Source organism: Podarcis erhardii (assembly GCF_964252035.2).
Source record: "Podarcis erhardii genome assembly, chromosome: 1".
Classification (NCBI taxonomy): Eukaryota; Metazoa; Chordata; class Lepidosauria; order Squamata; family Lacertidae; genus Podarcis; species Podarcis erhardii.
The window spans coordinates 21,166,970-21,189,795 of NC_138497.1; the positions used below are offsets into that span (position 1 = coordinate 21,166,970).

Here is a 22,826-nt window from a genome sequence, read left to right on the forward strand (position 1 = left end):
TTCAGAGTTCTTATAGTAGCATGTGGCTCATGTATTTGTAGAACAGTGCAAGCAACTATATTGTTCCACTTGTGGTTCTTTGGATTTTATAATCAGCATCTATCAAAAAATGTAGATATCAAACTGTTACACTATGGCCACTGCCCAGCATAATGAAGTGTTACAGCGGGGTCAGGGGTGCCAACTTGAATAAAAAATTGGGGTGGGGGGCAGGTAAGCCCCGCCCCACATAATCCAAGATGCACCATACACACACCATTTGAATCGCAATGACCATCAGCTTTGCAAGGGTCTGCCCTCCTCAAATATTTTAGGGAGGGTCATTAGCCCGTAGAAGTTGGCTCCTATGAGTGGGATCTTCCTCTTTTGCTACTAGGAGTGGCTCAGTTCCTGTTCAGGAGCTGACTTGGAATGTGAGTTCCCAAAGCAGTTTTCAGTTTGAGCTATTTGGGTGTGTGATTTTTGTAGGTAGATGGAAAGCACCAATGTTGTGGCCCTGTGCCGTATTTATTTACTTCACAAAATTTATATACTGCTTGATTGTCATAAAACCTCTAAACTGTTTACAAGAACAGTTAACATTATCAGTAAAAACAAAATCAGTTAAAATGCTTTCAGATAATTAACATTTACAGTAAAAAATAATAATCACATCAGCATCTATCTACATGTATGTGTACACATGATTAATCAGTTAATTTATTTTACAGATATCCTAACCTGGACTTTGGATGGAAAAAGTCTATTGACAGCAAATCCTTCATCTCTGCTTCTAGCTCTTCTGTAGCAGAGAATGAAAATTATTTTAAGCACAGCGCAATTGTAGTCCCTGAAAATGCTGCATATCAAGGTGCTAATAAAACCTCTTCTGCAGATAAGCATGACCAAATGTCTGTGAGCAACAGAACATTGATTGAGTCACCTAGTAAACTCCAAAATGACGTCTCGGTAGAACTGGCAACAGTTAATGGTGTTTCTTACAATAAAAATCTTGCCAACGGCAATTTTGACTTAGCTAGCCGAGACTTTTGCCAAGGAAATCAGCTAAATTACTCCAGGCAGGAAATACCTGTACAACCAACTACCTCGTATCCTATTCAGAATTTATACAACAGTGAGAACCAGCTCAAGCCCAGCAATGAATGTACTCTACTGAGTAATAAATATCTTGATGGAAATGCTAACAAATCTACCTCAGATGGATGTCCCAGAATGGCCCTGAACACCAGTGCTTCAGATGCTTGTGATCTTTCAAAGGAAAGAATGGATTCTGTAACAAGCCCTTCCAAGGGATACTCCTCAAAAACCCTTGGCCCAAACCCTGGTCTCATTCTTCAGGCTTTGACTCTCTCAAATGCTAGCGATGGATTTAATCTGGAGCGTCTTGAAATGCTTGGTGATTCATTTCTAAAGCATGCCATCACTACATATTTGTTTTGCACTTACCCTGATGCTCATGAGGGACGCCTGTCGTATATGAGAAGCAAAAAAGTGAGTAATACTTCCATGATCCTTAACTGTTCCAAAAATAATAAGTCCACATACAGGATGGAAATGGATGGGTATGCCAGTAGCACTGTAATGCACAGTTTTCTTAAGAACTTTAGCCTCTGAATTTATTTATTTGTTTGTTAGCATGATTTTTGTATTATTGTGGTTTTATATTACAAACCACCCTGTGATCCTGGGATGAAGGGCAGGATAGAAATATGCTGTGTGGAAGGACCATAGCTCAATGGAAGAACACCTGCTTTGCATACAAAAATTCCTACATTTCAATCCCTAGCATTTCTACCTTGGGAGAGACAAAAACCTGGAGATCAGCTGCCAGTCAGCGTAGACAGTATTTAACTAGATAGACACAGTGGTCTGACTCCACAAGGCAGCTTTTGATGTTATATAACCAATGCTAGTATAAATTAATGGGGATTTCTAAAGGCAAGCAGCTTTATCATTACTGAGAAGGGATGGCTGAATATATCTGACTAGGTGCAGCTAACCTTTCCCCACATCTGAACAACTCTCCCTCCCTTTAAACTTCCCCCACCCCACCCCTTGTTGCTCACCCCAATCTGCAGAAGCACTTCACACAGTGATTTGCATGATTAGGGATTGCCCAAATTCTTAGATTAGAGCTAGAGAGGGAAAGAGACTTTTATCTATCCACTTTCTCCACAGCATACATAATTTCACACACCTCAGTTGTGTCCCTTACTCTCCTTCTTTTTCTCTAAGCTAAAAATCTCCAGATGCTGTAAACCCTCATGGGTAAATTGCTCCAGCCCTTTTATCGTTTTGGCTGCCCTTTCCTCAACTTTTCCCATTTCTACAATATCCTTGTTCACCAAGACTTTTTCTTTTTGAATCGAGTTTGAAACATGATAGCTTACTGTTCCTGATTTCAATAAAAGATACAATGCATATATTAGGAGCATGGGGTTTTGTCTTATATCATGTCACCCCAAACTTAAGAGCAGCTTTGTTTTGTCCTAATTCCTTGTCCTTCACACGGATTGTATATTAACTTTTTTTGGATAAACCATGAATAGTAGGTAACAGCCCATATCTGAGCATAGTTGGATAACAATTATGTAGGGGTGGGTGTGGGTGTGTATTTATAAGGGGGAAATTTACCACAAAATTAAGCTTATAAATGGAAGTTTTAAATCAAAGTTTGTGTTTACTGTGTTCTCAGAATTATTGATTGCCTATAGATTATGATAAATTCTTTTTCTTTAAAGGTCAGCAATTGTAACTTGTATCGTCTTGGAAAAAAGAAAGGGCTTCCTAGTCGCATGGTGGTATCTATTTTTGACCCACCTGTCAACTGGCTTCCTCCTGGTTACATAGTAAACCAAGACAAGAGTAATACAGACAAATGGGAAAAAGATGAAATGGTAAGCCTTTGTTGAAATACATGTAAAATTGAGTGTCTTGGTGTATAAGTATATCATTACAAGTGAAACAGTCAAATGGGGTTTCTGCTTCTTATCATACTTCAGCAGAATATCACCTATTACATCTTTGTGTTTAACTCCTCTTAAACCACTGCTTTAATTAATAAAAGTAGAGAGCAAAGTCATGTTGGAAGACTAACAAAGGGCAATTTGTGGAAATTGGTTCATGAATAAAGTGGAAAAGAACAGAAATACTTGCAGTGAAAATATACTGTTAATATTTTCCTTGGCCTGCTGTTAGGAAACTCTTAACGTCCCTCAGGAACATTTATCTCTTTGCTATGAATGAACATGAATACTCATGAAAAATAAGGGTTTTTTTAAAATCTAGATGGCCTTTTTACCTTGGTGCTAGCACCTATTATGGAAATTGATAAAGAATGTGTTTTCAGCAATTCTAGCCTTATGTGACCAAAAGAGCAAGATTGTCTGGGTTAAAGATGTGTGTATGCAGCTTTTAATATGTTTCACTGCAGAGGGTTGTCTTTTAAGAACCCTTCTCTGCCCCATGCACTTGCTGCAATGTCGAACACAAGGTGGTTCAGATGTAGCCCTGACCATGGTTTGGTGTTACGTGAACTACCAGCCAGTATCCTCAGGTTCACATGCTTCTCCCCTCCTCTCAGGAGCAGTAATTATCTGCTTCTACAGATATATAAATATGCATGGAAATGTTTGTAAGACTGCATGTACAGATTTGCATGTTGTTTACTGGACCTAAGCAATCCTCTTCTTCTTCCAAGAGGGGATGTAAGGAAAGCTGTGAGTCTACATTTATTTTTTCATACGCTTGGTTCATATGCGACTTGCATTATGTTGTGGCTGGTGTGTTTATCCCAGGGAGTACAAAAGTAAAGGTTTTACTTGTAGTGCTTTCAGAGTGGGGTGTCATCTGGCATTTTGCAATGGGACTGTTAGCTAGTTAACATTCATTAAATCTTCATTAAGGATCAAAAACATAGATCTGAACTAATATTTGTCTTGCTTTGCCAAAACTGTCACTGCATAGTGGGATTTACTGGGGTTCTGAAGCCGTCGCTCAGTTTACTGGAAACACTGACACAGATAGTGTTTGGACAAAGTCCAGATGTGTCTAGTACTATGAGTTGTTTCACTGTTGAGTAAAGAATATTGACTGGTAAAAATAATCAGATGTCAAATTGCTAGAAAGATTGCTAGACTTCTGCTGATTCATTGGTAATATAACTTCCTGAATAATAGCCTTGTTTCTATTTTATTATTTCTTTTTCAATATTCATATAAAACAGCTCAATATGGGGGGGGGGACTACAGTGGTCCTTTGCTTTATGATTAGCTTTCCTCCATAAAAAGTTAATATTTTGATTAGAAAAAGCAAATAATGCTTTATTTGAGCTCATCAGTTTTCTGAAATTCATATTTTGACTACAGAGCCACCAGAGGGCACACTGAAAGACTGTTAATGTTTGCACTGTGAAATATTTATTGTAGAGTAAAACATTTCAAGTATACTCACTTCAAACAGTATTATTTTATTATGCTCTTAAAATAGAATGGTTTTAATGATATAACTCGTGCACGTAACATGTAATATAGTTTGTATGTTATAATCTCTTAGCAGCACGTGAGCTGTTGTAGAAAGGGAGGGTACACGAATTGAGAGGGGGGCATGAAGGTGGGGGGATGCTTCTGCCAACACCATGAAACAACTTGAAGGTATATGGATAGGACAAGCACTAGCACACAGGGAATCCATTACACTCTAGCTGTATAGATTTGAATGCACTGATCATGGGAATTTCTCAGGAAAAAAGGGAAGAAGCTGTCCTGTCCATCTGAGTCTTGTTCACTCACTCTGCAATAATAATAAAATAAAAATCTGGAAATTTTGAGCTTGCCAAATAAGAACTGTATTTCTCTCTCTCTCTCTCTCTCTCTCTCTCTCTCTCTCTCTGTGTGTGTGTGTGTGTGTGTGTGTGTGTGTGTGTTTCTCTCTCTCTCTCTCTCTCTCTGTGTGTGTGTGTGTGTGATGTCATCTTGGCCAATGGTAAGGGGTGATGGGAGTTGTAGTCCAACAGTATCAGGCTATGCTTGGTATATTTCAAATGTGACAATGCTAAAATTGAACCCTAATATTATTATTATTTTCCCTGTCACTATTTTCTACATTGGCATCTTCTTCATCCATCAAGACATAGCATCTCTTTCATAGTCACAGCCTTTTAAGGTCCTGTCAGTTGATGTTTTTGCTGCAAGATGGGAGTCATTCTACACTTACATTAAACTTGATCTTCTTTGATTGTTTGGAAGGGCTCTTTGGAACTCTTCAGTTTTCACCTCCTGAATAGTTTGGTGTCATCCACAAACTTGACCATCTCAGCACTCACACGACTCCTCATTGCTCATGAGCACGTTAAAATAACACTAACCCTAGTAAAGATCATTGTGATAATCCACTGATTCCCTCCATTGTGAAAATATTCTTTAACCAGTTACTGATCCATAAGAAAACTTGTCCTCTTGCCTCACTATTGCAGTCAGGAGCCTGTGGTGAGGGTTCCTGATGCCCAGCTGAGCCATCCCCAGTGCCCTTCCCGCTCGTGGATGAGAGGGGAGAGCAGCGGGGATCCTTTGCCCTCTGCTGAGGGTGGGGAGGGCTCCCCGTCCCCGGTGATCTTCCCACTCGTGGGGGAGCCAGTGCCGGGCTGGGGGATCCTTTAACTGCTCGGCTGAAGGGGGCAGCAACCGCATACTCCTCAGCCGACCAGTTAAAAGATGCAGAGGGAGGAACAAGCTGTATCGGCACCTCACCAATGCAGCTTTTTTTCTCTCTACGCAGTATGAGGGCAGATATATTGCTGGTGAAACCGCCACTGCTCCTGTCCTGAGTCCCTCTGCTAGCAACGCTCGCTGGAGGAAGTTGCTAGCAGAGGGACTTAGGAGCAGTGGCAGTTTCACCAGTGATATACTACTCAGCGAAGCTGACATCATGGTCTGCTCCTCATACCAATCCTGGCGCTGTGGTCTAAAGCACTGAGCCTCTTTGGGCTTGCCGATCCAAAGGTCGGTGGTTCGAATCCCTGCAGCGGAGTGAGCTCCCGTTGCTCTGTCCCAGCTCCTGCCAACCAGTGCAAGTAGATAAATAGGTACTGCTGTGGCAGGAAGGTAAACGGTGTTTCCCTGCACTCTGGTTTCCGTCACAGTGTTTCATGTTGGTTTTTCTTTATCTTAAAGTGGTCAATTATGCTACGCAGGAACGGGGTTGGTTAATTGAAGCTCACAGGTGTATGTTTGCAGTTTGACCTACTTAGCTGCACACCTGTGGTCTCTTGACTTCTTCTCTAATTAGAAAGGGAAGTTACTTTCTGCACCGGATGCAGGAAGGGATGTGATAGGATAATTGATTATTTGAAATTGTATTTAAGTTGATCAAATGTTTTGTAAGCTGCTGGTGAGGACTGGTGATAGCTTGCAGCTTTTGACTGTTACGTTTGCAAAAATAAAAATAAGCAAAGATATTGCGGACAGCCTTTTATTTCTATGCTCCAGTCGCTGCGCACACTGTGTTGACGAAAAAGTCCAATATTCCTTTGTGCCAGTAGCAGTTTAGTCATGCTAGCCACATGAGCCGGAAAGCTGTCTGCGGACAAACACTGGCTCCCTCGGCCTGAAAGCGAGATGAGCGCTGCAACCCCATAGCTGACTGGACTTAACCGTTCAGGGGTCCTTTACCTTTACCTTTTATTGATATGTTGCCCAGGCCTATTGCTCAGGTCACCTAACCGTCCAAAGCAGATTTGGGAGGCATACAAGGGACTGCAGGGATGAGAAAACCCAATGTTCAATTGTCCATTCATATTACTGGTACACAGGCACAATTGGATGTCCCTCATTGTCTCTTCTTACTCTATTGTAAAAACGAGAGAGCATTGGAAAGGAAATGGCTTGATTGTATCAATGTGGCTTGTTTCTGTTTGGATGTATTTCAGTCTTAGCTTTGTTTACTTTGCAGATTTGAATACAGTATCATTCTTGTCCTAAATCATAATTGAAAAACAATGTGTTGGCAGAATATCCAAAATGTTATGTATTAAAACTAAAAAAAAAATCACAATTTGTTGTGATCCCCCCCACCCCAAATATAATATGTATCTGAAAGCTAAAACTTTCTTTAAACCTATGGCATTTACCAAGCTATCAAATTCCTAGCATGGTGTTTCAGTACTATCCGAGTAATTGTTTACATCAGTGTCAACCCCTGCTTAAAATATTTGGTCTACAGCTCTTGCATCTGTTTATAGATATAATTTAACAATAGTCTAAACTGGTTTCATTCATGCTGAGCAAATCGGCTTCTCACTGATTTGCAAAAAGCTCTATTTACTAAAGTGAGAAATTGACATTTTTCTGCTTAAGCACAATATAATTGCAGTAGTCCAAGATAATAGAGATTTCTGTTTTCTCTATAGTTTTGCTGTGCCACATTCTGAGACAAACTTTCCAAAAAAGACTGTAGAACAGTGTCTCCCAGTGCCTAGCATTGTTTCTAGGTGGTTCAGGCATCTATAGTTCTTAGACAGCATAAATAATAATGTATTTAGATCTAATGTAGGAGAGAAAGAAAGAAAGAAAGAAAGAAAGAAAGAAAGAAAGAAAGGAAAGAAAGAAAGAAAGAAAGAAAGAAAGAAAGAAAGAAAGAAAGAAAGAAAGGCATAGTTAATACTGTCCATAACCATTTTATTGTGATGCTGTGGAATTATTTTTGTAATTAAACTAAGTGGCCCTTCCTGTTTTATTTTTTTCCTACTTTCAGGCAAAAGAGGGATTGATGTCTAATGGAAAACTTGATGATGATTATGATGATGACGATGACGACGACTTAATGTGGCGAGTACCCAAGGAGGAAGCTGACTTTGAGGATGACTTTATGGAATACGATCAGGAGCATATCAAATTCATTGACAATATGTTAATGGGTTCTGGAGCATTTGTGAAAAAAATATCCCTTTCCCCATTTTCACCCACTGATAACAGTTATGAATGGAAAGCACCCAAAAAATCAACCTTGACTAATGTCCAGTTTGCATCAGATTTTGATGATTTTGATTACAGCTCCTGGGATGCAATGTGCTATCTAGACCCTAGCAAGGCTGTTGAAGAGGATGACTTTGTAGTGGGTTTCTGGAATCCATCAGAGGAAAATTGTGGTATTGATGCTGGAAAACAGTCCATCTCCTATGACTTACATACAGAACAATGCATTGCTGACAAAAGCATTGCAGACTGTGTGGAAGCCCTTCTGGGCTGCTATCTGACCAGCTGCGGTGAAAGAGCTGCCCAGCTTTTCCTCTGTTCACTGGGGCTAAAAGTGCTTCCGGTTATTAAGAAAACTGATTGGGAGAGTGCTCTGTATTCCTACAGAGAGCATTTTAACCACCAGCAGAAACATTCTTCAGCAATCTGTGTTTCTGCCTCTCTAGCCAATCAAGAGTCTTCTCTGTATAAAGACTTGATGTATGGCTGTTTAAAGATTCCTCCAAGATGTATGTTTGATCATCCAGATGCTGAGCGAACCTTACATCACCTTATATCTGGCTTTGAAAACTTCGAGAAGAAAATTAGCTACAGTTTTAAGAATAAGGCTTATCTACTTCAGGCATTTACTCATGCCTCCTATCATTACAACACCATTACTGGTAAGTCATGTGAAAAATCCCCTTTTTGCATTAAGCTTACATGCCTGAAGAGATGCAGATTATCTGGGAGGATTGTTAATTATATTGCTATCTATTTCTTGCCAATCCCTCAACCCTTGTGTGTTAAGATTGTTACCAGCGGTTGGAATTCCTGGGAGATGCAATTTTGGACTACCTCATAACCAAGCACCTTTACGAAGACCCACGGCAGCACTCTCCTGGAGTTCTAACAGACCTGCGATCTGCTCTTGTTAACAACACCATCTTTGCCTCATTGGCTGTAAAGTACGACTACCACAAATACTTCAAAGCTGTCTCTCCTGAGCTGTTTCATGTTATTGATGACTTTGTGCAGTTTCAGATGGAAAAAAATGAAATGCAAGGAATGGATTCCGAGGTTAGTGGCACCAGAAAACCATTTGTGTGTGTGTTGAAGCTCATTTTAGTGTGAGTTTATATTGAAGAATTTAAACATCTAGCACAACATGGCAAGATCAAGTAGTGGCTTTCTACTGAATAGGACATTGTGAACAGCAACTAGTTATTGGATTCTGGCTGCATTCTAAATTTCATCCTTGTCTGTGCCGCATACAAGCAAAGACTTTTGTCACACTACTTCAAAATTATTGTGAACTACTGACCCTATGACCAGGGCTGTGTGTTGCATATTTTTTTAAAAAAATTAAACTTTGTGGCTAAGCAGTTCAAATTTTGTGCCAATAAAAACAGTTCTGAAACCAGTATAAATTACTTAAATGGAGCATATTTACACCATTTCTCTTTTGCACAATGCTGCAATTTTGCATATAATTATTGGAGGTTTTTTTAGTTGGGAGTGGGGGACACTGAAGCCTATTCCCAGTCACTGATATCTTAGTCATCCTCTTGCTTCTCAGACTTTAACAGGCATCACTCAAACATTTCTTTATAGCTGTAAGAACAGAAAACTTTTAAGAAAAAGAAGGCTGATCTCAAGGAACTTGAATAGCACACAGGAGGAGGACTAGATATCGAAGCTAGCTTAATACCAATTTAATGTCAGACTTTCGTTTAATCCATTCTTGCTCGTCTAGAAGTTGAAAATTGGCAGTTCTGAGTGAATAAATCCTTTTTAATTGAAAATTTGCAACAATTTTGTAACACAGTTTTGTTTTGGTATTTGCTTTAGCTCCGAAGATCTGAAGAAGATGAAGAAAAAGAGGAGGACATAGAAGTACCAAAGGCCATGGGGGATATATTTGAGTCACTCGCTGGTGCCATTTACATGGATAGTGGAATGTCTCTTGAAATGGTTTGGCAAGTGTACTATCCAATGATGAGGCCATTAATAGGTAACATTGAAGCTCTCAGAAGAAATGTTCAGTAATTCTTTGTTTGTCGTTAAGAGGGTTTACAAACATGGTGTTGTTTTTAATCACAGAGAAATTCTCTGCAAATGTGCCCCGTTCCCCAGTACGAGAGCTGCTGGAAATGGAGCCAGAGACAGCTAAATTTAGGTAAGAATTAATCTGCTTAATATTTCTGTAAAATATTCCTGAAGTCATGCACCTTGCAATGGTTTGTAATTGTGTTTTACTGTATAATAGGAATTATATTTGTATTATTTTTTAAAAAAACTGTATTTTAAAATTGCTGCATTTTAAAATTGTTTGTGACCTTATATTGAAGGGCAGGTAAGAAATTGAGTTAATAGTAATATGTGGTGTCTAGCTAAACAGCTCTGCTGGCACAAGCTTTTTTTTCTTTTCCTAACAGTGGACCTCCTCCTCTTGCTGTACACCCCTTTAATATGTTCTAGGGTTTCCTTCAGTACTTTGGAGCAGATTTAGGGACCGGAGGGGAGAAGGAGAGGGATGTTCTGCTGCACAGTTAGAAGTGCGTCTGCTAGTAGAACTGCTTAGCTGGATGCCACCCAGTGTCCTTGTAATCATTTTAATGACATACTCTTCTGGGAAAGAAATCTCAAAACAGAGGAAAAACAGTAACAAACTTCCAACTACACTTTTGCTTCCATTTGAAGTATGTGAAGGGTTTTTGTTTCCTCCCACTGGATGCATGTCTGTATATGTACACAATGTCTTTATACTTCATGCATCCGTGCAGCAGGCTGTTGCTTCTACAAAAGCTCATGTTGCAATAAATTGTGTTTCACGGGACCGTACACTGTTTCAGATTAACATGGTTATTCTTCCGGAATTGATTCCACTTTGAGTATCTTTGTTTTAATTGGCATATGTGTTTATTTCTGCTTTTCCTGCTTCCCCCTCCACTCACGCAGTCCTGCGGAAAGAACCTATGATGGAAAGGTCAGAGTAACTGTGGAAGTTGTAGGAAAGGGAAAGTTCAAAGGTGTTGGAAGAAGCTATCGGATCGCCAAATCTGCTGCAGCAAGAAGAGCTCTACGAAGCCTCAAAGCAAATCAACCTCAGGTTCCAAATAGCTGAGACACCTCTTAAAAACAACAACAACAACCACACACTCAATAGAGAAATTTAAAAGATATATGTTGAGAGGAACAAACTGAAGACAGCATTTAAAGTTTGATAACAAATAGCTAACAACATTTAACATGTACACATAATTTTGGAACGAAATGTAGTTATAGGGTTTTTTTGCGCAAACACAATCTTGTCTTCTTTCCTCACTTCTGCTTTGTTTAATCACAAGAGTGCTTTAATGATGACATTTAGCAAGTGTTCAAAATAATTGTTGTCAGGTATCTTTGGTTTACTTTGTCAGTACAGCTTTGCTTAGTGTTTAAAGGCCAGGGAGCTTATGCCTATTGCAGTTACTAGATTTATATATATATGTATATATATATATAGTAATCTTGAAATTCCTCAAATCTGTGCACTAGTGCCAGTCACGAAGCAGTTGATAAACTGCACCGGATGATTTGGTGTAAGGATTAAGTGTGCCAGTATTGTCCTTGTTCTTTCCATGCCATCTTTGCATTAAGATGGCATTCCCAATCATTATTGCACTTGTTTGTTAGGGACAGGTTTAAATTGAAATGTCTGGCATCAGATAGATTTTAAAACTGATGCCACATAGTCTTGCATCAAAAGGTTCTTGCCTTAAAAGTACATAAGCCCTCACTCATGCAACCTTTAATTTCTGAACTCCTTGGAGCAAACTGTATTACATTCCCTTCATTTTTAGAACGCATTTTACAATGATGAAGCTCCATATTTACAGTACAACATGTTAGTTTAGCTGTGACCTAACTTATTACAGGACTGTAATAGAAATCGTATTCATATATATGTAGTGAGGTTATTTTTTAACAATTCAGAGGAAATGGTTAGTACAGATCTTATTTGTTAGTGCAAACAGAAAAGTCTCTCGCTGATTTCCATTGTTACAGAAACCGAGACTGAGCACAGTCCATCACTCTTGTGGAACCTCCTTTCCCTTCAAGGGACTTGTGCAAGAGATTTTCCTGGTGGATTGCAGGCATTGCTTCCAGTATTGGAACTTTGTAATAATAGCTAACTGCACAGTGCAAACTGTTGCTTTAAAAAGAACTTTTGACATATCGCACCTAAAATATGCTGCAGATTTTATATTGGATACATATTTAACAAACGGAGCACCTTTACACCTTTAAGAGCGATTTCCACGTAAATTTCTTACTGTACTTTTCAGAATTGCATGCATATTTCACCTACCAAAGCTGTGCTGTTAAATGCCATGGAAGTTGTTGTGTGAGAGAAATTGCCATACTTTTGATACATCTGTGATTTAGGTCCTTTACCTTAGAATAACTAGCTCATTATTGTTGTTTCAGTTGATATGAAAGCATACTTTTTAGGCTATGCCTAAGTTTCTTTAGATATTTGTAGGCACCCTTCACTTAAATACCTCAGTTCTTCTTTGTTCTTTTTGTGTCTTTTTCCCCTTTTGCATGCATTTTTGTTTGTTTTTGGTGCTATGTGTATGTATTATGCTTGAAATTTTAATTTTTGCACTGTAACTATAATACCTCTTAATTTTACCTTGTTTAAAAAGCTGTGGGTCATCTTGCACTCCCACCAATATCAATAGAGGTTTGCTGCAATTTTACCCCATTAATTATGCTTGAAGTTTGAGAGAGCTGAGCAAGTTTTTTTTTAATGTTTTCCAGCACAGTGGTCTGCTCTTGATGCTGTTTTATGTGTTAAATTACAGATAATACTGTGTTCTGTGTTAAAGACACCCCCCCCTTCCTCACACATGTGCATTCAAAATTTAGAGGGGAAAACATCTGGCTTACCTTTCTAAAAGAGAAAGATTATACCTTAGTGGCAGAAGACATTAAACTTTTTCTGAAATACAGAATTTAGTTTAACAAATCTTTCTAACGATGGAAGTGAAATGAAAGATTTTTGTGTGACTTCAGTCACAGTGAGCAAGTAAAATGTCATGGAAGGATTAAAAGACAAGCTCATGTGCAAGGATGAACTACACACATGGCTCAAAAGTTTCTTTGTTTTTTGCTGCAGACACCCCACCCCTACCCCCACCCCCCTGGATGAGGAAGCAAGCCTCGTTTTCAGTTTGGAAAATGACCGTTCTTCCGTGCTGGCACACTGGATCCAGGTAGGTCAGTGCTGCCTAGAGCTCGAAGACGGGAATGTCGTTAGCGTCACAGGATGTTTTAACTGTTCCTGGAATCGGTCTTCAAATACGTTCCTCGAGAGCAGCAGCTTAGGAAGGTTTCTGATTTCTCCTCTGCTTCAGGCTTGCATTTTCTACTTTCACCTGCTTATTTCTTTACTTGCTCTTTTTGTACTGTGTACTTGACCAGAATCCTTCTAATTTCCTTTCTTCTTGCATGCTTTGATCTGTTTGTATTTTTAACTGATTGCTTTTTGTGTTCCATGGGGGATATTCTCATCTGCCAAAGTCCTAGTCAGAGTTCAGCATCCTGCTTTTTAGCTCACCATGGCTACCTCAGATAGCTTTATTTTTCTGTTACAACTTGTGTTGTCCGTGTGTGAGAGAGGTTTGATTGTTGTTAAAATCATTTTTATTCGGAAAAAAAATATCTTCTGCAATGGATTCTACCACTGCCCCCTCCCACTCTTGATTTTCCCAGGTTTTCCCTCTCTGATTAAACTCCCTAGCTATTGAGTCAAATAATTTTCCCTATTCATGCAGCTACAATGAACTAACAACATGCAATTTTTGTTAGCAGATATTGCAAACTTCTTTTCCCCCAACTTAACCTATTCAGCAGCAGCCTACTGCAGCACCTGTTGCACAACAGCCAGGGCCTGGGTCTGTGCCTGCTCTGCTTGTGCCACTGCGGCCTGCCCTTGTATGTTATGACTACCCTGATTTGGACTCAAGTCTCCATATGAATGAATCAAAAGCAGTGTTGGGCAAAGTTATGGGAAGCAGGTCCACTGTGTCCAAATGTTGGGCATCCAAGTATTTTCTGGAGCCTTGCAAGACACTCAAGTCTCTGTATTGACAAGACTAGTGGCTTCATTGGCCAAACATTGGTGCACCTTCCCAGACATGTGGATCCCTTCTTCATCCCAAAAGCCAACTAACTTCCACTGATACGAAGAGGTCATTCTGCCTACTTTCTGCAGCTTCCCACTCCACCCCACTGAGAAGATGTGGCACTCCCTAAGATGCTTTAAAGTGCTACATCTCTAGGACTCAAACATAAAAAGATTCCTTGTTGTTATCTTTTCTGCTCTCAACCCGGGCAAAGCAGATTAAGGCTGGCATTTCCCTGGCTTGTGACTTCCTAAAGTTGCCCACCACAACTGCTCGCTCCAGCAGCATTTTTCAACCAACACACCTCTTTAGGAGGTATGTCAGGGAGCCATGGGGTCATTTGTCATTATAAGGTAGACCTATTTGCTTCAGCTGAAGTGTCCTTTGGAAGATGAGTCTTACAAAGTGTGCTTCCTCCACCCTAGGCAGCCACCAATAACCCTATTGATGTTGGTCAGCTTTCAAACATCCCATCTGGGTCCAGTATGCCAGTACAGGAGAAGGGTCTGTTAAGCTCACCTGAAGGGTGTTTCTCCTTGCTGGCATCCTGGGCCACATCCTGCTTTTTCCATGAATGGCTGCCTACAGATCAAACTTTGGGGGCGTGATTATATGCACACGCAGAGATGTTTAACTGAGTTCAACCTGTTTGCATGTGGTATGTGTGGTCTTCTGTCTGTCTCTGCTTCTTAGCTTGGCAAAACTGTACCTGGAGACTGCTCACGGGAACGCAGAGGTTAAAACTTCCTGTGAACCTATTGATATTCCTGCCTTTGACTTCTACGCAGCACTAACCTACCTGGGTCCAGGATGGCACAGAGAAACACCCTTCAGGTGATTCCAGCTGATTCCAGTGGGCCCTTTTCAGCTTCAGTATGAGCAGCTGCTGTGAAAATGTCTGTGAAAATGCCCACTACATGCATAGTATTCCTGAAATTTAGCTTTGTATTGTGACATTTGTTACAACGTTTAGGTAAAGCTGTAGTCCTCAAACCACTGATCTTGTTACAGAGTTTAACAAGACTTTTCAGTGGTAAGTGGATTGAGGATTACCATCTAAATTCTATTCATGCATAGGTAGTTTATGAATAAACACTGTTAAATCTACAATTGCAGCCCAAAGCAAGGATTTTGCAGCTCTAGTAAATAATAGCTACTAATGTTGATAGTTTTCTTTGCTGATGCCCAGATCAGCATTTAAAAATTTGCAAGTTTCTGTAATTCAAAAAAAGGGCATGTATTACCCCAATCAAATATATAAGCTTTGGTTTTTCTTTTCTTTTTGTGAAATGCCATATGTAAAATCAAAACCAATCTCATGAGACTGAAAGATAGCAAATGCTTCACATAAATGTTTCATACTTGGATAATTTCAAAGGTTAAGAGTGTAGCCTGATGGCAATAGGAATAATTACACTCTCTAATCAGAAGTATTCAATGCCTCCCTGTAGAAGAAAGCTAATGAACTGAAACTGAAAATATTGAGTAGGGGCCAATGGTAAATGTAGGTCCTGCTGCTGTTTGTGTGTGTGCGTGTTTAATGCAACAACCTTTTTGCTGTATGATTTAATTCAAATATTACATAATGCTGTTAGAATGCAAAAACACACTAGTTTCCATGCTGTGCAACTGCTTTACCCACCTCCCCCTTTTAGTACAGTTGGAGTATTGGAAAATGTATGCTATTTAGACCTAAATCTCACCCTTTGAAGGTTGGGATCGAAATCCCTTGACATGCTACAAGCATGAGAGGAAATGGACTGTTGCAAGCCTGTCTTCACAATGTATCACACAGACCCCTCATGTAGACAGCAGAGGGGTTAATTGGCATGAACCTAATTTTGGATTTGTGTGTGTGTTTGTGTGTTCTGTTACACTGTATACTTAAAACAGTCCTCCTAACTATGCTGCATTTTTATTTTTGTTATGGCTTTGTTTTGTGCTGCTCTGTTCATGTAGCACAAATAAGCATTGCACTTGGTACCGTGCTTTACCTCATTTCAAGGAGAAAGATACTTAATTAGAGGAATTAATGTGGTTTGGGCCTTGCTGCTGCTTTGATTTACTGAATTTGAAAAAAGATGATTAGAATACCTGCAATGTGTCACTTAAATTGCACAACTGAAATAGGCTATTTGTTGGTTTTTTGTCTGTAACTTTTTCTATATTTTAAGGAAGAAAGACTTTGGTCTAGGATCCAGAGAGCCCCTTGCATGACTGGAAGGTGCTTCTGCAAGTGGGAAGGGAGGGGGGTGTTCTCCAATTTCCAATGAGTCTTCTCTCCCAGATGCAGCTACCCACACCTTGTCCCATTTCCTTCTGGAGATCCATTAACCCAGACATGGGGAGCCTATGACCTTTGGATGTTGCTGGGTTACAATTCCCATTATCTTTGACCATTGGCATTTGGCTGGCCACCAGTCCCTGTCCCTGTCCCTCCCCTATCTTTTCAGTGGATGCAAAGGGCTGCAAAAAGGAGGCGTGAGATCCACACTGCACAAGCAGAACACTGCCCAGGGACTCTCGGGGTCCTAGCAGTGTCTCTTTTTGCCATCCTTTTTACTGTCTTGTGAAACGGTTAATATTTAAAATTGACTCTTTTCGAGCTCCCCTTCCCTTGCCCTGCCTTGCTGTAAATTCACTGAACATGCATACATTCATTTTGAATATGAAGGGATCTATCTGTAGGTATCATCTAGTCAAGTCCAGAGGGTAGAATTTTTAACCAGATTGAACTGTGAGAAGTCCTGTAAGGGGTAAGGCCACATCTGCAAGTGGCATAAACTGGCAGTCCCCAAAGTCACAGCCTTTTCTAACTGAAAAAAAAAGTTATTTGACAATATTTGAGCCATGCGCTGTTCTACCTTCCTCATTGAATGTAATGGAATTAGTTGTGTGTGAGTAATTAAAGAGACTGAACCTAGGGCAACGCTACACTATTAATGGCAAATATTTTCACTTTCAGTGAAGCGAAGATGTGTTAATATTTATAAGACTGTGTCTTTAAATCCTTAAGACTTTACAACCATGAAATGTAACTGAAACCTACATTTTCACCAGCAGAAGTCTGATAACAGATATCCATAAAGTCAGGTAGAATACAAAGGGTTGGATCTAGACTAAGCGAGTTGAACTTCGTTCCCATAGATATCAGTGACACTTATGACTAGCTTGATCCATTGCTTTCAGTGGAACTTAAGTTCAACTATCTTAGTTTTGATCCAGCCCAAAACCGTTAATTGCAACTTCATGCAAGAGTAACTCAACATTAATCTATCAGTTTTATTTCCTAAGTCCTTTTATAGCTTCCCCACTTGCATATGTTTAATTTGGATAACCACAGACTGTTTAAATTGATATGATTGATGCACTCAGTTTTACTACAGCAGCAAGTTATCTAGAGAAACAGAAGTTGAACAAGCATTGAAAATTGCAGGCTTTTTTATTGTAAATAGTTTGACTGTAAAGATGGTTAAAATCAAGTAGAATGAATAACATAATTTGATGGACAATAAAATATTTCCCATCACATGCTGCAGCTGTCTAAGGGACATAAAATGTAATTCATTCATACTGTAATCATGCTGCAGAAATTTGCAGTCTGCACCTTATGGATCACAATTACCTTTAATAGATTTTTTTGTAATAATTGTAGCTGAATATATCTCCAATAAAGTTATGGTCTGTTCATTTTTGTGTTTACTGTTTTCCTTAAAGCCTTATGTAATGCATGTAAATGTAGAAGTGTTAGTATTAACATGAATATTGATCACGTTTTACCTTGCCCTTCAAATAGCCTGGGGCAGTGTACATAATTCTCTGCCTCCTTCATTTTATCTGCACAACACACTTGAGAGATTGGTTAGACTGACAGCTAATGCCTGTGCTGAGGTCATCCAGTTATTTCCTAAGCATGGCTGAATGGGGTGAAGTTGGTCCTTTCACTACAATTTCAGGGCAAAAAAGTTGTAATTGTATGAAAACCCACAACAGTGACTAGGATATCATATAAGTGACTGCATTTCTTGGTTTGAAACCAGTTTGGGAGGGGGGATATCTATTTTCAAATATTCACAAAATGTATTTGGAATCGTAACTTGACACTCAGATCTTATGGAGTCATATACTTTGAAAACAACAGCACTCCAACTGTCTTCATTGCACTTGAGTATTAGTAGTGTGGAAGTGAAGAGCTAGTAGCTGAGTGATCAAGGTTGCTTTACTGCTCTTTCCAAAACTGCACGTTAAATTAATGGGCTCTTACCCAGTAGATAATAGCGAGAATAAGAGGGAAATGCCATCAGTGAGCTAATCTTACTGACGTGATTTCCAGCAGCTCCGACCCTGGAGATGGAACGTAGCTCACATGGCTAGTAGTTTTTGATAGCCTCAAAGCTATCCAATTTTAGCTATGCACTGTGTGAAGAACTTTCTTTTGTATTCATAGTGAGACAGAGATTTCCACAAATGGATCCCCAGATTGTGGCCATAGAAGCAAAATTGTGTGTGATCAAATCTAACTTTGTGAGGTCTAATCACGTGCTTGAGGGGCAGAACCACTGTTCTCTGTTCCTTCCTCACTCCTCTGTCAAAGTTGACTTGACATCTATTTATTCAGCACGAGAGATTCTCCTGCCCAGCAACACGTGCACAGCTTTTTATGGTGTGAGAGCATCTGGGGGCTGGGGCCATGGTTGTAAAATGCCGACCTGAGATTTGCTGCTTTAAAATAGAAACTGCAAGTTTAAAAGCCGGGGGGAGATTGGAGGGGAGAGAGAATAAGACTTCTGCAGAATTTCTCCACACAGCCTTCTAATTCATTACATTAAGGTTCATTATATACCGTTAGTGAACAAATCCCAGTGAAAATATTTTAAGGTCTAATCATGCTGCATGAATCCAGCATCAATTCTTGCCATAAGCTGTCATAAAACTACTTTTTGTGTGAGAAAGAACTGTAAAAGCAATTCATAAACACTCTTCATAACCAATCTCTGCAGTAACTCAATGGAGTTGCAACTGCCTATTCAAAATTCACAAAGTCAGAATTCATCACCTATGATGAATGGAGTTTTGTTGATTTAATAGCATATATATGATTCTTTTTTCACATACAGTCTTGCCTCCTATCCCAAACCACTTTTAGCAACAGGGCGTTCAGGCTAGAATCATTTCACTCAGTAATGAAATGGCCCCATGAAAAGACCACAGCTCAGGGTCGGAGCACCTCTAGTTATAAGGATCTGAGAACCAGCAAGCTGGCGAGGCAGCTAAATGGCAAATAGTCAGACCAGCAAAATAGTTTCCTATGTGCCATTAGGCAGGGTGAAGCTGCTGCCTCAGGGAGTGGGAGCTCCCAAGACATAGTTGACTTCCTTCCATTGGCAGGTGAAAACCATTAGGCAGGTTGAGGTAGCTGCCTCAGACATCAAATATCGAGTGTGGTGATCAGAGTTGGTAGCCCTGGCTGTTCCTCCTGAAAGCTGCTCCTGGGACATTCCCCTCTGTTGGAGGACAGAGCTATTTAGGCCACACAGCCAGTCTGCTGCCCTCAGGTTCAGCCCCACAACCTGTTAAGAGGGACCATTCAAGTACTTTCCTGCAGAAGTGCCAACTTGAATAAAATATTGGGGTGGGAGTGAGTAAGCCCTGCCCTACATAACTGATCACAAGAAGTGGCACATGTACACCATTTTCATAGCAATGCCCATCAACTTTGGAAATCCCCCCGCCCCCCGCCCCATGCCCAGTTGGAACAGTGTATGGGAGGCCATCTTTTCCTTTGCCTCCAAGCCCCAAAATGTCCTGGGCTGGCCTTGTGTGTTGAGGTTTATTTAAAACTAGAGTTGACATATTAGAGAACAATTATATATGTCTATTATAGCATTCCCTAGTCTTTTTCAAGGGACGTGGGTGGCGCTGTGGGTAAAACCTCAGCGCCTAGGACTTGCCGATCACATGGTTGGCGGTTCGAATCCCCGCGGCGGGGTGAGCTCCCGTCGTTCGGTCCCAGCGCCTGCCAACCTAGCACTTCGAAAGCACAATTAAGTGCAAGTAGATAAATAGGTACCGCTTTCTAGCGGGAAGGTAAACGGCGTTCCGTGTGCTGCTCTGGTGCTGGTTCGCCGGAGCAGCTTCGTCACACTGGCCACGTGACCTGGAAGTGTCTGCGGACAGTGCTGGCTCCCGGCCTCTAGAGTGAGATGAGTGCACAACCCTAGAGTCTGTCAAGACTGACCCGTACGGGCAGGGGTACCTTTACCTTTACCTTTTAGTCTTTTTCAAGTGGTGTGGTGCAGGCTACTTTGGAGTGAATGAATACAGCATATAGTAGGGTTGCCATATATTTTTAATTTTTTTGGCCAAACTTTTTGGGCAAAATCGCCACATGTCAGGATTTTCATGGACATTTCTGCCCGGACACTGCTTCCAACTGCAGTATTCTGGCTATGTCCCAGAAATTCTAGACATATGGCAACCCTAGCATATAGCAACTGGAATACAGTCTTCATCAAAGTGTTTGGTGTGCCTGGAGGGCTTGGCCAGCGATCCTCTGAATGAGACTATACATTAGGCTAGAGCTTTCCAAACTTTTCATGTTGGTGACATGCTTTTTAGACATGCAGCATTTTGCAACACAGTAATTCAGTTTTTAGTAGCAAACGAGGTTCAACTAACTCCACTCCAACCCCAGGAGGATTGCAGGCAGCATTCACACGACACACCTGCACCCTCCAGCTGACACACCTACATGTGCGACACACAGTTTGGAAAGCTCTGCATTAGGAAGAACTTTCTGACAGTAACAGGTGTTTGAGAGGGGAAAGGAATACCTTAGAAGAGGGTTTCCCAGACTTGCACCTCCAGCTGGTTTTGGACTACAGTTCCCATCATCCCTGGTCACTGGTCCTGCTAGCTAGGGATAGTGGCAGTTGTAGTCCGACAACTGCTGGAGACCCAAGTTTGGGAAACTTTGCCTTAGAAGGTGGTAGACTCTACTGCATTGGAGGTTTTTGAACAGAGGTTGGAAGGCCATTTGTCAGAAATTCTTTAGCTGTGATTCAGCATTGGATGACCCCTGGGTTCCCTTTCAACCCTACAATTCTGCGATTCTATAATTCTAGGAGACTTAAGGGCATCACCAAGGTGTGTCTGTTTTCACCAGTGAAATATGGAAGTGTAATCATGGATGCTGGGACGCGGGTGGCACTGTGGGTTAAACCACAGAGCCTAGGGCTGGCTGATCAGAAGGTCAGCAGTTCGAATCACTGCGACGGGGTGAGCTCCCATTGCTCGGTCCCTGCTCCTGCCAACCTATCAGTTTGAAAGCACATCAAAGTGCAAGTAGATAAATAGGTACCGCTCTGGCGGGAAGGTAAATGGCATTTCCGTGCGCTGCTCTGGTTCGCCAGAAGCGGCTTAGTCCTGCTGGCCACATGACCCGGAAGCTGTACGCCGGCTCCCTTGGCCAATAAAGCGAGATGAGCGCCGCAACCCCAGAGTCGGCCACGACTGGACCTAATGGTCAGGGGTCCCTTTACTTTTACCTTTTAATGTTTTGGTAAAACTGTTTTATTGGGTATGTTAATGAGGATTTTTATACTTCAATGCTTATGTTATTGGTTTTTAAACTTGCAAACCACCCAGAAGCCAATTTTGGCATTGCAAATAAACCACAAAAGAACAACGGGATACATAGACCTTATCACCAGATCTCAAATTGGGGAAAATACAGGAGGGCATTCCTAAACATCTTGCAGTTGGCAGGTATGTATGCAACAAGCAGGGGGAGCCTCATACAGTGGTACCTCGAGTTACAAACGCCTCAGGTTACAAACGTTTCTGGTTACAAACTCCGCTATCCTGCAAGAGTTACCCTGAGTTGAGAACTTTGCCCCAGGATGAGAACGAAAATTGTGTGCTGGCGGTGCAGCGGCAGCAAGAGGCCTGATTAGCGAAAGCACACCTCTAGTTAAGAACAGTTTCAGGTTAAGAACGGACCTCCGGAACAAATTAAATTCGTAACTAGAGATACCACTGTATTGGGTTCATCCAGGGCTTACTTTATAGGACGGGTGGGGAACTTGTGGCACTCCAAGATGATGCTGAACTTCAACTCCCATCATCCCTGGCTATCGGCAACACTGTCCAAAGCTAATGGGAGTTGGAGTCCAATAATCTCCAGTGGGCCATGTGTTCTCTAGCCCAATGGCAAGGTATGAAAGGACCGTGGAGGGGATTGCAGGTATTGACTTGGGATTTGGGAGAAGGTGAAAGGGCAAGAGGAGAGGTCATTTAAGTCCTTGACTCAGAGATGCTGCTTTTGCCATTGGAAGGAAAAGGCACTTAACCGCTCCAGCATAATTACAAACCCAGGGAAGCACAAGGGAAATCCATCTTCTTTAATAGCACTTGCTCGTCACCGACCAGCCGGCCCTGCCATTAGGTGACGTTTGCTCAGACACCTTTAGCCTCAGGTTTTTAATTTTGTGCGACGCATCCCCCCCCAAAAAAAAACCCCCAGAAAGGAAGGTTTGGGGTTTACACAAAGCCAGAGAATGACATGAAAAGTTTTAACTTAAGCAGCAAAATAGAAAGGCTAATCTTATTTAAAAGTAATATGTGTTTCTTGATTGAGTGCCCAGATACACTCAACTGGGACATTTTAGTGGAATCGGTTCTAAGCTGTTACACTGAGTTA

The 22,826-nt window shown here is 40.9% G+C and overlaps 1 protein-coding gene across 2 annotated transcripts in view; it reads left to right on the forward strand.

The window, feature by feature from the left end:
* DICER1 (dicer 1, ribonuclease III) overlaps nucleotides 1–14,394 on the forward strand; it is a 53,579-nt gene extending 39,185 nt beyond the window's left edge. For both annotated transcript variants that reach the window (XM_081857852.1, XM_081857853.1), the window contains 7 exons: nucleotides 711–1,491; nucleotides 2,742–2,897; nucleotides 7,750–8,632; nucleotides 8,761–9,029; nucleotides 9,801–9,963; nucleotides 10,053–10,128; nucleotides 10,911–14,394. In XM_081857852.1, the coding sequence (XP_081713978.1) occupies nucleotides 711–1,491; nucleotides 2,742–2,897; nucleotides 7,750–8,632; nucleotides 8,761–9,029; nucleotides 9,801–9,963; nucleotides 10,053–10,128; nucleotides 10,911–11,076 (2,494 nt within the window). In that variant the 3' untranslated portion in view covers nucleotides 11,077–14,394. The remainder of the gene's footprint in view (nucleotides 1–710; nucleotides 1,492–2,741; nucleotides 2,898–7,749; nucleotides 8,633–8,760; nucleotides 9,030–9,800; nucleotides 9,964–10,052; nucleotides 10,129–10,910) is intronic.
* Nucleotides 14,395–22,826: the final 8,432 nt, after the last annotated feature.